The 12,500-nt window shown below is 34.6% G+C and overlaps 1 protein-coding gene across 3 annotated transcripts in view; it reads left to right on the forward strand.

Annotated features, from left to right (window-relative positions):
- Nucleotides 1–12,500, forward strand: part of col27a1a (collagen, type XXVII, alpha 1a) — a 229,348-nt gene that overhangs the window by 154,956 nt on the left and 61,892 nt on the right. For all 3 annotated transcript variants that reach the window (XM_087299058.1, NM_001163294.1, XM_087299059.1), the window contains 9 exons: nt 1,461–1,505; nt 3,428–3,481; nt 3,577–3,621; nt 5,782–5,835; nt 8,021–8,074; nt 11,346–11,399; nt 11,489–11,542; nt 11,644–11,697; nt 11,777–11,821. In XM_087299058.1, the coding sequence (XP_087155184.1) occupies nt 1,461–1,505; nt 3,428–3,481; nt 3,577–3,621; nt 5,782–5,835; nt 8,021–8,074; nt 11,346–11,399; nt 11,489–11,542; nt 11,644–11,697; nt 11,777–11,821 (459 nt within the window). The remainder of the gene's footprint in view (nt 1–1,460; nt 1,506–3,427; nt 3,482–3,576; nt 3,622–5,781; nt 5,836–8,020; nt 8,075–11,345; nt 11,400–11,488; nt 11,543–11,643; nt 11,698–11,776; nt 11,822–12,500) is intronic.

Raw genomic sequence — 12,500 nt, forward strand, 5'->3', positions numbered from 1 at the left:
ATAGTTGACGATTCATTCCGCTGTGGCGACCCCTGATAAATCACAGACTAAGCCAAAGAAAAATGAATGAATGAATGTTAAATAATATCTTTGCCCGTTTGTTTGTTTGTTTTGGTGGTGTGTTAGATCATCTCTTTTCCCAAACAGAATTGTATTAATTTTTATTAAAAATAGAATTATTTAAATTACATTTATTTTTTTATGTTTTGTTTTGTGTTTTGTATTTTTTTGTTTTGTTTTGTGTTTTTTGTTTTCTGTTTTGTTTTATTTTGTGATTTTTTTTTTGTTTTGTTTTATGTTTTTTTGTTATTGTTTGTTTTGTGTTTTATTTTGTTTTTCTGTTGTTGTGTTTGTATTTTGTTATTTTGTTTTATTATTTTATTTTTGTTTTGTGTTTTATTTTGTGATTTGTGTTTTTTGTATTGTTTTTATGTTTTGTTTTGTGTTTTCTTATTTGTTTTGGACTTGTTTTGCTTTTTGTTTTATTTTATTTTGTGATGTTTTTTGTGTTTTATATTTTATTTGAGTGTTTTCTGTTTTGTGTTTTGTTTTGTTTTTTGTTTTATTTTGTGATTTTTTTTATTTTTTGTTTTGTGTTTGATTTTGTGATTTATGTTTTTGATGTTGTTTTTATGTTTTGTTTTGTGTTTTGTTATTTGTTTTGTTTTTGTTTTGCTTTTTATTTTATTTTTGTTTGTGATTTGTTTTGTTTTGTGTTTTATTTTGTGGCTTGTTTTGCTATGTGTTTTGTGTTTTTTATATTTTTTAATGTTTAATTTTATTATTTAGATAATTATTTTCATTCATTCATTCATTCTGTAGGGCTTGTGTTAGATCAGCTTTTGTTAATGACTTTATGGGTTAATATTATTTTTTATTACTTTTCTGTTTTGTTTTTATAATGTGCCCTGTGACATACTGTAAGGTGTCCTTGAGTGCTCTGAAAGGCGCCTATAAATAAAAGGTATTATTATCATTATCATGTCTTAATTTCTAAAAAAAAAAGATTGTTCAGTGATATATTTGTTGATCAGTTTTTTTGGGGTGGATTAAAAAATAATCCTTTCCAAAACTGCTTCTGATTGGTGCGCACAGTAGGTGACATCATAACCGGAAGTCAAACCCCACCTACTTTTTTTACCTGTTGAAGTGGGGACTTAAAACAGGAAGTTAAAAGCCCTCTTATTTCCTGTTCTTCCTTTCCTGAAAGAGGAGTGAAGTGCTCCTTTCATCCTTTCATCACACCAGGGGAAAGAGAGGAAATGGCTCCAGTGCTGCAGAGCCAACGACAAACCATCTCTGTTCCTTCAAAAACACACACACACACACACACACACACACACACACGCGCGCGCTCATTTAATATCTGCATATGAAGAGAGTGCATTTACACAGCACACACACATACACACATATGCCGACTGTGTGTGACACTCTTTCTGTTTCTCCGTTGGTCTCAGGGTGTTATTGGAGCTCCTGGTCCTCCTGGTGTCCTCGGCTTGATTGTAAGTAAACCGATTTCTTTCACAGATTTGTCCCTCAAAGTGAGCTGAATGTGACAGAAGTTTCTTTAAGCTGCACAAAAGTTGTTTTCATATCAGTTGACATTTCATTTCTTACATGCAAGTCCGTGTTTACAGTAGGCTTGGGAAAAAAGATAACCTTAATAGTCAGAGATGTGTAGAGATTACATTATATGCAGGAGAAATATAATATTTTGTATTTGAATGTATGGAGGCAGTTTTTTTATTTATTTAATTCAGTAGGAATGTTTTTATTTGTTTTATTTTTCAAGCTGGAATTTTATTATTATTATTATTATTAGTAGTAGTAGTAGTACTAGTAGTAGTAGTAGTATTGTTGTTGGTGTAGGTGTTAATATTTATTATTATTATTATTGTTGATGTTATTGTTAATGTTGTTATTTTTATTGTTGTTGTTGTTATTATTATTATTGTTGTTGAAATTATTATTATTAATATAATAATAATAATAATAATAATAATAATAATAATAATAATAAATATAAACAACAACAACATTATTGACATTATTGCCGTTTTAGCATAAGTAAGAGACAGAAACTAGCCAGACAGTGAATTGTGGAGCAGGCTAAATCTAAAAAAATATATATATTTTTTTTGTCAGTTTACTTTTTTTACTTTTATTCTTGCTCAAATAAAAATATATTTGTAGAGCAATCCATGTTTTGTTGTTATTAATATTTTAATAAACTTTAATAGGTAGAATTGTCCGAGCTTGTTCATTTCATGAGGTCAGCGGAGGTCCTTGATGTGGCGCCAGGCAAAAGTATAAATTCAGCTTAAAGCATATGCTAGATAAGTTGGCGGTTAATACCACTGTGGCGACCCTTGATGAGTAATAGGACTAAGCCGAAAATAAAATAAATAAATGAATGAATTAGATGAATAACTTATTTTAATTAGTTACAGGGGGACCAATTAAAAATGTTTTTTAATTATTTGGCATTCTATTAAATACATTAAACGTACTTTAAGCCTAAAGTAACCTCAAAATTAAAAATATAAACAATTATCTAAATAAGTCACATTGCACCTGTAACTTTATTCATTATTGATGCAGGGCCTGGCTAGTAGGGATGTGCATGTAAAATCGCCATGGTATGCACATTTGTGTATGTGTGTGTGTATGTATGTGTATATATATATATATATATATATATATATATATATATATATATATATATATATATATATATATATATATATCAATCACACTCGTAGCAGTGCGGTTTGGCATATCGCACTGCAACGAGTATGATATTGTGTTTATACAACATTTTGACGGCATAATTGTGTATATAAAAACAAAATCAAACATGTAGAGTCTCAAAAACCCTTTTGTATGAGGAACTACTTTCTTCCACATTCAAATCATAAGCTGACAGTTAAACAGTTGAGCAAGCATCTTTTAAACTTTAGATCTGTAGTGTCTGCTTTTTGCTGGCTGTATGTTGGCGGAGTAATACACTAAGGGTAAAGAGGCTGTAGGAGTTCTGATATTGCAGAATATCGCACGGCTATCAGCCAATCAATTAAAACCCGCAATATTCTCAAAAACATGTAATATTAAGCTAATCTTTCACGTAAAGTTCTTGCGAAGTGCATTGAAATGTGCATCTTTGTTCAGTGTGTGAAGGAATAGAGTAACTCTTTCCTTCAACTGCCAATAGCATTTTCTTTTCATCTTATTCTACCAATAAGAATGATGAATATAGCAGTAGCATCATGAAGGGGCGGCACATGGCAGAAACTAAAAAAACATTGATCCATTTGGGTGGAGCAGGCTAGCTTATAGATATCCTTAAAACAAACATACTGATACTAACATCGAAAATAAACGTTTGATTTCAGGGTCTTTAAAACATCTCTCATTGCTTTTTCAGGGTGATATGGGCCCCGCTGGGACAGTCGGTGTACCAGGACTAAATGGGCTGAAAGTAAGTCAAACACAAAAACACACACACGTCCTTCGCTCAGCATCCGCTTTAGTGTATTTAGTGTACATGTTTGTGCGTGTGTGTGTTTGTTCCAGGGCGTCCCGGGGAACATGGGCGAGTCCGGACTGAAAGGTGATAAGGTGATCTGAATACTCTGTTATTGGCCTGTTTTACAGCAGCATGTGATGGAAATACTCTCTCCCCATTGGCCAGACTGTGTTACACATGTTTTCAAAAGCTCCGCCCCTAATAGCAAGCGTTCAGAGAGATTTTAATTTGGTTTGTCGAAAGAAATTTTGACCTTTAAATTTTAATGTTTCAGTTTTCAGTTTTTTTTTTGCTAGTTTATAAGAGATTTGCTTCCAGATATAAAACATTAATGGGATGTTTACATGGACACCAATAATCTGATTTTAATATGATTAAGACAATATTATGATTAAGAATCTTCCATGTAAACAGCAATTGGATTAATTTAATTCGATAAAGGTCATAATTGAACTAAACAGAAATTGTATTAAGACATGTGGAGGGTGCAGAAGATAGTCTATAGAAGATAGTCTATATCTAGAAGATGGAAGATAGTCTATACACATGGCTGTTTGACACTATTCTCTGCATCTAACAAGTCAGAGACACGCAAATCGAGATTTGTTTCCCCATATGGCATGCTGTATACAATTCTATTGAAACTACACTCTTCCAAGAGTTCATACTCGCATCCAATATCTCGTTTGTCATGGGGGCATGCATGAAATGTTCCTGAGTGAAAGTGAAAATCCCAAACTGCAGTTAAAGTCAAAAAATTAGAAATGAGACACCCGAAATTACATGAAACTCCTGAGAAAATTTAAATGCATTTAGGTGCAGTGATGCTATGATGTTAAAAGGCATCACGAAAGGAACATTCAAGAAGCAACTCATGTAAACACCTTAATCATATTATTGTCTTTTTCAGATTAAGGCAAATAATTTGATTACTGATGTCCGTGTAAACCTAGTCATTGATTACAATATAATATTTTTTAGTATTGAAATTTAACAGTATCTTGTAATAACCACTATTAAAACTCACAGGGTTTTTTTCCCCAATGAGTGCCCTATAAAGGGTTAAACTTGATCAGTGATAACATTTATAAAAATTTGTTTATTTTTTTTCTATTTATTAAAGGGTGATTAGGTAAAAGAAACGTACTAAAAATAATATTATAAATCTATTAATTATTAAATATTTCAATTAATATTAAATGAAGAACTTGTTTCAGTTAGTTACAAATTGACCAATTAGAATTTAGATATGTTGAAGCACTGAAAGTATAAAAGATCAAATTAAACAATAAAATAAAACCATGTACATTTAAATAATATTTAACATATTGTATCATATTTAATATATTAAACCTTAATTTATATTTTTAGATACATTAAATCAGTGAAGTTGTCTTTAAAATGGTTCAAAATGTCTGTTTAGCATTGGGACTGCTTCAGTAGGTTGATGCACAGCTTTATACTAAGACATAAATGTCCTTTTTAAAAAAAAATTATTTTTTAAAGATCAGCAAGCCATTTTAGTCCTGTATTGACAAACATGGATTCGTTTAAAACAAGACAAGGACTGTTAATTTAGCTAGCTTTTATAAAATTAACTTTCATCTTAAGACAACAAAGTTGCACTGACATATTTTAATGTTGCCTAAACTTATTTTGAGTTAAGATGGCTCGAACAATTTAGTCTAGGACTAGTCTTAAATGGCCTTAGAACTTGTCTGTGAAATCAGTGGAAAATCCTCAGTTAAAAAAAAAAGAAAAAGTGTGTTAATTGACAAACAAATGCTGTCTATAGAGGGATAGTTCAACCAAAAATGAAAATTGTCATCATTTACTCACCCTTTAAAATCTTTTCAAATTTGACTTTCTTCTGTTAAACACAAAAGAAGACATTTCGAAGAATGCTGGAAACCCATAACCACTGACTTCTTTAGCTTTTGTTTATTCTACATTGGAAGTCAAACTTTTTTTAATTTTAAAAGTCTTCTTTTGTGTTTAGCAGAAGAAAGATTGTCATCAAGGTTAGGAAACGCTTGACGGAGAGTAAATATCGAGTACATTTGAGGAAATGCTTTTTATTGACTTATTAATAACATTCAAATGGTCGGGCTTCTTCCTCTCAAACTGAAATGCATCTTTCCTAACTGGACTTTTTTTCTGCCCCATCACTTTCTCTGATCTCTTTTCTGACTTTAACTCGTTTCACAACTTATTTCTCACTTTTTCTTTGTCTTTCACTGTTTGTCTCTCAGGGTGACGTTGGGCTTCCTGGAGAACAAGGAGAGATTGGCTTCCAAGGAGACAAGGTACATCTTCACCCCATTTAACCTCTGTCAAATACGTACACATATGCAAGGCTTTACCTTAACATCTGCCAAATGTGGGTAGATTTCGGTTGTGGCGGGTTAAGGCTGATTTATACTTCTGCGTCAAACGCTGGCGTATGCTACGGCGCTGACACATAGCCCTTTGCCATGGCCATCGCCGTCACTGACGTGCACCTCTCAAAAATTGTAACTACACGTCGCAACGACGCATAGCGCAAGCTCTGTGATTGGTTGGCTTGGTAGCGCTGACGAGTCTGGGCGGGACCGAGAGCCGCGTGAATGGCGCGAGCGATTGTTTACAAGTGTGGAGTCCCGTGAAGGAGCTCCGGATGGAAATTTTTGTTTTGTGTTTACCTCATAGTTAAAGTTGTTGCGCGTCCGCCGGTTCCTGCCTCAAAATGAGCGAGTTTGAGCCACTTGGAAGTGTTCAGGAAAAGCAAAAAAGCAGCGAAGAAACTCGACACAGAGGAACATTTACACCTCACTGCCAACTAGCGTTTCAGAAGTGTTAATGCAGACCGACAGAGACAGCGCGCAGAAGTATAAAAGCACAGTCACACGCGTTGCCTGCGCCGTGAGTTACGCCGGTCACCTGACGCAGAAGTATAAACCAGGCTTTAGACAGCCACTCCCACTAGCCACTTTGGCTGGCTGAGACTCGTTTTTGAATTGCCATTGCTGGCTCGTCGTCACTAGATTAGACTGTTAGTTTATGACCGTTTGTCTATATGTGTATAAATGTGATCTTAGAATCGAGAAGCAGCACGACTGACATAAACAGCGAGAAAAAGAAAGCAGGTGAAGAACGAATGAGAGGATCACGTGCACGGTGTGACAGGCTTTCCTCACTCACTGACGAGGGCTTTAGTGTCGCGCACACAGATGATTTGATGCGCGCGAGTGTTTAAAAGCTGCTGTGCCTGGTTTTCTCACTTGAAGCAACCATGCCTGGAAATGAAACTTGTGCGATGCTCATGAACACGCAGTGCTTCAAGGGCTTGAGATTCTTTGTAAGCAGCAGCAGTTGTTGTCGCTTTTGCTTTAACCATTCTTTAAACTGATTATTAACTGGCCTAACATTAATGTTGTGCGCGGCATCATCCTTTCATTATCAGAATGTTTTTTTTTTATTCAGTTTCTTTTGCAGGCTGTTATTTTTGTTAATATAGTTTAAGATTCATCCTTTACAGTAATATTGCTTTAATTAGTTGTTGTATGCGTAGTTAACTGGTGATCTGGGATCTTGAGCCGGAACAGAGCACTGTGCATAGTTTTAAATGCGTGAGAATATATATTTTTTAAATGTTAGCTGTTTTGTTGAATAAAAAGTGTATGTATACAGCAGTATTTTGCTTGTTTTGACATATTATTTAAAATTTGTGGCAAGGAAATAATTAAAAAGGTTAAAAAAAAGAGTTAAAATCCTCACTGTGTTAAGTCCTGAAAAGTCCTGTAAAAGAAAACTAATTGCAATGCGACACTTTTTTATGAAAGCATAACCCATTTGCTCATTGAGTAAGCTTATAAACCAAAAACAACAACAACAACAACAACAAAAAAAAAACTGTTTAAATGAACAAGGAGGCAGGTGGAAAACACACCAAAGTCAAATTTTTGCATATAAAATATATTTTCCCAACAACAAAATTGTGGCTAGTGAAAATGGCGAGTGGCTAGTAACGTTGGAAAACTACTACACTGCAAAAAATGCACACAAAAAAATGCTAGACAAGCAAAACATATTGTCTTGTTTTAAGAAATAATATGCCAATATTAAGTGAGTTTTTCCTTAAAACAAGCAAAATAATCTGCCAATGGGGTAAGCAAAATAATCTTATCACAAATCGAAAAACCTTGCTTGATTTAAGGAAAAACTCATTTAATATTGGCATATTATTTCTTAAAACAAGACAATATGTTTTGCTTGTCTATAAATTGCTTCTTAATTTAAGAACTTTTAGATATTTGGACTAGAAACAAGTCAAAAAATCTATGTAAGAAAGCATTTTTTTCAGCCACAGTGGCTGCTGATCAAAAAAGTTAATGTCAATGATGTCTGTGATTCAGTCTGACTATAACACTGTATATTCACTGTATGCATGCTCTTCAACTAGTGTGTTTGCTAATATGACTGATTTGTAATTTGCTTGTTTGTTTGTTTCAGGGTGTGCAGGGTTTACCGGGACTACCAGGACCTCGTGGAAAACCAGGACCACAGGTTGGTTTCTTTACATTATTGTCTCTCATTTACACTGAATTCTAATACATACAGCAGTGTATAGAGTTGCAGTTCTGTTTGTTTTATTTGACCGGCATAACAAACATTGAGTAATTGCAGTTTTAATGTAAAAGAGTGATTAGTACACAGGTAAGAAACAATGCAAAAAAGTTATTCTATATACATAGAAAGTGTAAAGGTACATGCCAAATTGCATATTTAAGCACTATAGAATAGCCATTTAAATAGTGTAAGTAGTGCGTTCACATTGAAAACTCTAAAAATAATAAGTGCACTTTAATTACCCGGATGATGCATTTATTTAGAGGGCAACGCAGTGGGGCAGTTTGTAGTGCTGTCGCCTCACAGCAAGAAGATCGCTGGTTCAGTGTGGAGTTTGCATGTTCTCCCTGCATTCACGTGGGTTTCCTCCGGGTGCTCCGGTGTCCCCCACAGTCCAAAGACATGCGGTACAGGTGAATTGGGTTGGCTAAATTCCTGCAGGGTTAAGCTCCAACTTGCCTCAACACACCTGCCTGGATGCTTTAAGTATACCTAGTAAGACCTTGATTAGCTTGTTCAGGTGTGTTTGATTAGGGTTGGAGGTAAAATCTGCAGGACACCGGCCCTCCAGGAACAAGTTTGGTGATCCCTGTTCTATTGAGTGTCGCCTCTTGGTCATTCTAAGCTCTTTGCTACTACTACTACTATGTTACTGCACATGCTGCTCAATCTGCTCAATTAATGTGCCAACAGGATATTTCTTGTATAGTCAACTTGTTTCTGCTGCTTGCAACAGCGCTATTGTGCTGTCATCAGTGGTGTAGTCCTTGCTATATGCACGTATACTCAGTATGCTTACTTTTTTCCATGAGCTGTTTGGTACCACTTCTGAGTATCAAAAATTGAGTATACCCTCAGTATACTCACTTGTTTTTCTGATTAAACCTCCCTAATTTACATGTATTTGCGTCCCCTTTAACTGTATACCAAACAGGTTTTTTTTTTAACTCACAACTTAATTTGTTAAGATGTGCCTATCTCTTACAATTCTTACCTAAATATATATATATATATATATATATATATATGACACATTTTTCTTTGTTTACCCCAAAAGGATCTGATCCTGATCACCCCTTAAATTAAAATCCTAAAATCGCCCCTGTAAAACAGTATTTTACATTTGTCTTAATTGTGCCGCTAGTGAACGACACTATACTACGGAACCCCGGAAGGGACGTAGTGGAGGAGAAAAAAAATTGGCTGGGTGAAAAAAAAATAATGGGTGAAAGAAAAAAATGGGTGGGAGGAAAATATATATTTCTAAGTTTTTGCGTTCTCTCGCAAAGTTTTGCGTTCCCTCGCAAAGATGTTTTGCGTTCTCTCGCAAAGTTTTGCGTTATCTCGCAAAGTTTTGCGTTCCCTCGCAAAGATGTTTTGCGTTCCCTCGCAAAGTTTTGCGTTATCTCGCAAAGATGTTTTGCGTTCTCTCGCAAAGATGTTTTGCGTTCCCTCGCAAAGTTTTGCGTTATCTCGCAAAGATGTTTTGCGTTCTCTCGCAAAGATGTTTTGCGTTCTCTCGCAAAGATGTTTTGCGTTCTCTCGCAAAACTGTTTCTCCACAAACACTTCCTGTTCCCTGCACTCACGTAAACCCTCCCGTTTTTGCTGAAATTCTCCCATATTTTACCATTCCACCCACTTTCTTTACATTATTGTGCATATGCAACCTCTGAACCAGTGAATGCATGTATAAGCGCTGACTGACAGACGCGCTCCATACAATAAACTGATCCCAGATCAGCGTCTGTACACGCCATTTACAGAGGAGCGGGTGTATGTTTAAACAGACAAATACACTGAATAATATGAAACATCTCCGTCCTGCATGTTTTATTTTAAACAGCTTATTTTCTCTTAAATGAGCACAAACAGTTTCTAAAGTAATGGACTGCTTTCATTATAGATCTGCATTCTTACAGTGACACCTCTGTTATCAAACTAAACAAAACATGAGATTCATTTGCTGCGCACTTGTTTGATAACAGAAGTGTCCCTTTAAATGGCGCGTACAGACGCGGATCTGGGATCAGTTTATTGTACGAAGCGCGTCTGTCAGTCAGCGCTTAAACATGCATTCACTGGTTCAGAGGTTGCAAAGTGAAAGGCGACGATCAGCGCACAGTAATGTAAAGAGGATCGAATGGTAAAATATGGGAGAATTTCAGCAAAAACGGGAGGGTTTACGTGAGTGAAGTGAACAGGAAGTGTTTGTGGAGAAACAGTTTTGCGAGAGAACGCAAAACATCTTTGCGAGAACGCAAAACTTTGCGAGAGAACGCAAAACATCTTTGCGAGGGAACGCAAAACTTTGGGAGAGAACGCAAAAACTTAGAAATATATATTTTCCTCCCACCCATTTTTTTCTTTCACCCATTATTTTTTTTTTTTACCCAGCCAATTTCCTCCACTACGTCCCTTCCGGGGTTCCGTACTATACCGTATATAACACTAAAAACAATTAGGCAAAGACTACTCACAAATCCCGTAACAATGTGCGATTTAAAAGGGTAACTACTAGTATATACTGTAATAGCGACAACAGAAGACAGACTCCTAATAGTTTGGTTTAAAACAAGCATGCACGAATGTGACAATTAAAATAATTGCTGATTGATGTTTAAAGGAACCTATAAAATGTAAAGTATTAAGCCAGTAAAGAAAGCAAGCTAAAAAGCTGTCTTTTCATGTATGCACAGGCCCTTTTGAGTTAACCTAAATACAGGTTACTGATGTAAAAAAAGAAAAAAATTATATATATATATATATATATATATATATATATATATATATATATATATATATATATATATATATATATATATATATATATATAATCTCCAATGAATTTGTCGTTTCTTTACCTACTTTCATTTAAAATTTGTGTTGAGTGTAATACTATCACCTTTTTTTTCTAGGACTACACCACTGGCTGTCAAGGTCAAAAAAGGTTGCTGTCAAAAAAATCTGGTTATTTGATTGGCTTATGTGTTATAAATTCTGTATATTTTAAGTAATTGATTTAGTTTAATTTAAAAAGTCGCACAAAATGACTTTACATCATCTAAACAATCATAAAATTATTATAAAGCATTTTTGGTTTTGTTTTTTTTGGCACAGACTTATTATTTCAGTCCATTTCTAAAGCGCATTATATACCAGCTTAAAGCTCATGGTCAGCATTTGTGTGTATTTTGTGTGTTTTGAAGGGCAAGACAGGAGAAATAGGGCCCAGTGGATTACCAGGCCCACCAGGACCCGAGGTATCCATCAACATCACTTAACGTCTAATATTCTCATGTCACGGATATAACTTATGCTGATTGGTCGATTTGTGCTTTATCCTTTACAGGGTTTTCCTGGTGATATTGGTAAACCGGGTCTCAATGGACCTGAGGGGCCAAAGGTTTGTGTGTGTGTGTTATTGAATTAAACTCTGTGACTGAGCATTTTGGGATGATGCGCACATGTTTTTGTAGCTTCATGCTGGCTATTTGTTCTTCATAGGGTAAACCTGGAGCCAGAGGTTTACCGGGACCTCGTGGAGCCGCTGGACGAGAGGTGTGTTTATGTGTGGTTTGTACAGGTACTTCATAAATGGCTTTTAAATAGACAACTTGTTAATCATGTTCAATTGTAGGGTGACGAGGGTCCTCTAGGACCACCAGGACCATTCGGACTCGAGGTGAGTGAGGATTTGCATGTAAATATGACTACATTAACCCTTGATTGTTTGTTGGTGCTACTAATGTTGATCCTGTTTGTAGTCTTTTTTTATAATGGATTATGTGTAGGCTTTAAGCAAGGTGTTATTAAAATAACAAATTGATTATTTTAATTTAAATGTGGTTTACCATTTTTTTTTCCTGCAGTTTTTTTTTTTTTATATTTGACACACATTGGTCTTGATGATAGACATTTGTATTTGCTCTTTTGAAAGTAAATATGAAAAACCTGTGAATGCTTTCAATTGGCAATATTTATTGTACAGCTTAGTATATTTTTGTTATTTATTTTTTTAAATATTGGACTATATGTTTATATCATTCGCTGTAAATGTGTCTTTTTGATTTTTATGATAAATTAATAGAGTTGTCAGCATTTGAAGTGGATTAAAAAAGTTAAAAAAAAAATACATATATAGTATATGTATAGTAAATAGTATTAGCAGCCCCCTTTATTTTTTCCCCCAAATTATGTTTAACGGAGAGCTGATTTTTTCAGCACATTTCTAAACATAATAGTTTTAATAACTCATTTCTAATAACTGATTTATTTTTTATCTTTGCCATGATGAAAGTAAATAATGTTTGACTAGATACTTTTCAAGACACTTCTATACAGCTTAAAGTTACATTGAAAGG

Source organism: Danio rerio, chromosome 21 (assembly GCF_052040795.2).
Source record: "Danio rerio strain M-AB ecotype USA chromosome 21, GRCz13ab, whole genome shotgun sequence".
Lineage (NCBI taxonomy): Eukaryota > Metazoa > Chordata > Actinopteri > Cypriniformes > Danionidae > Danio > Danio rerio.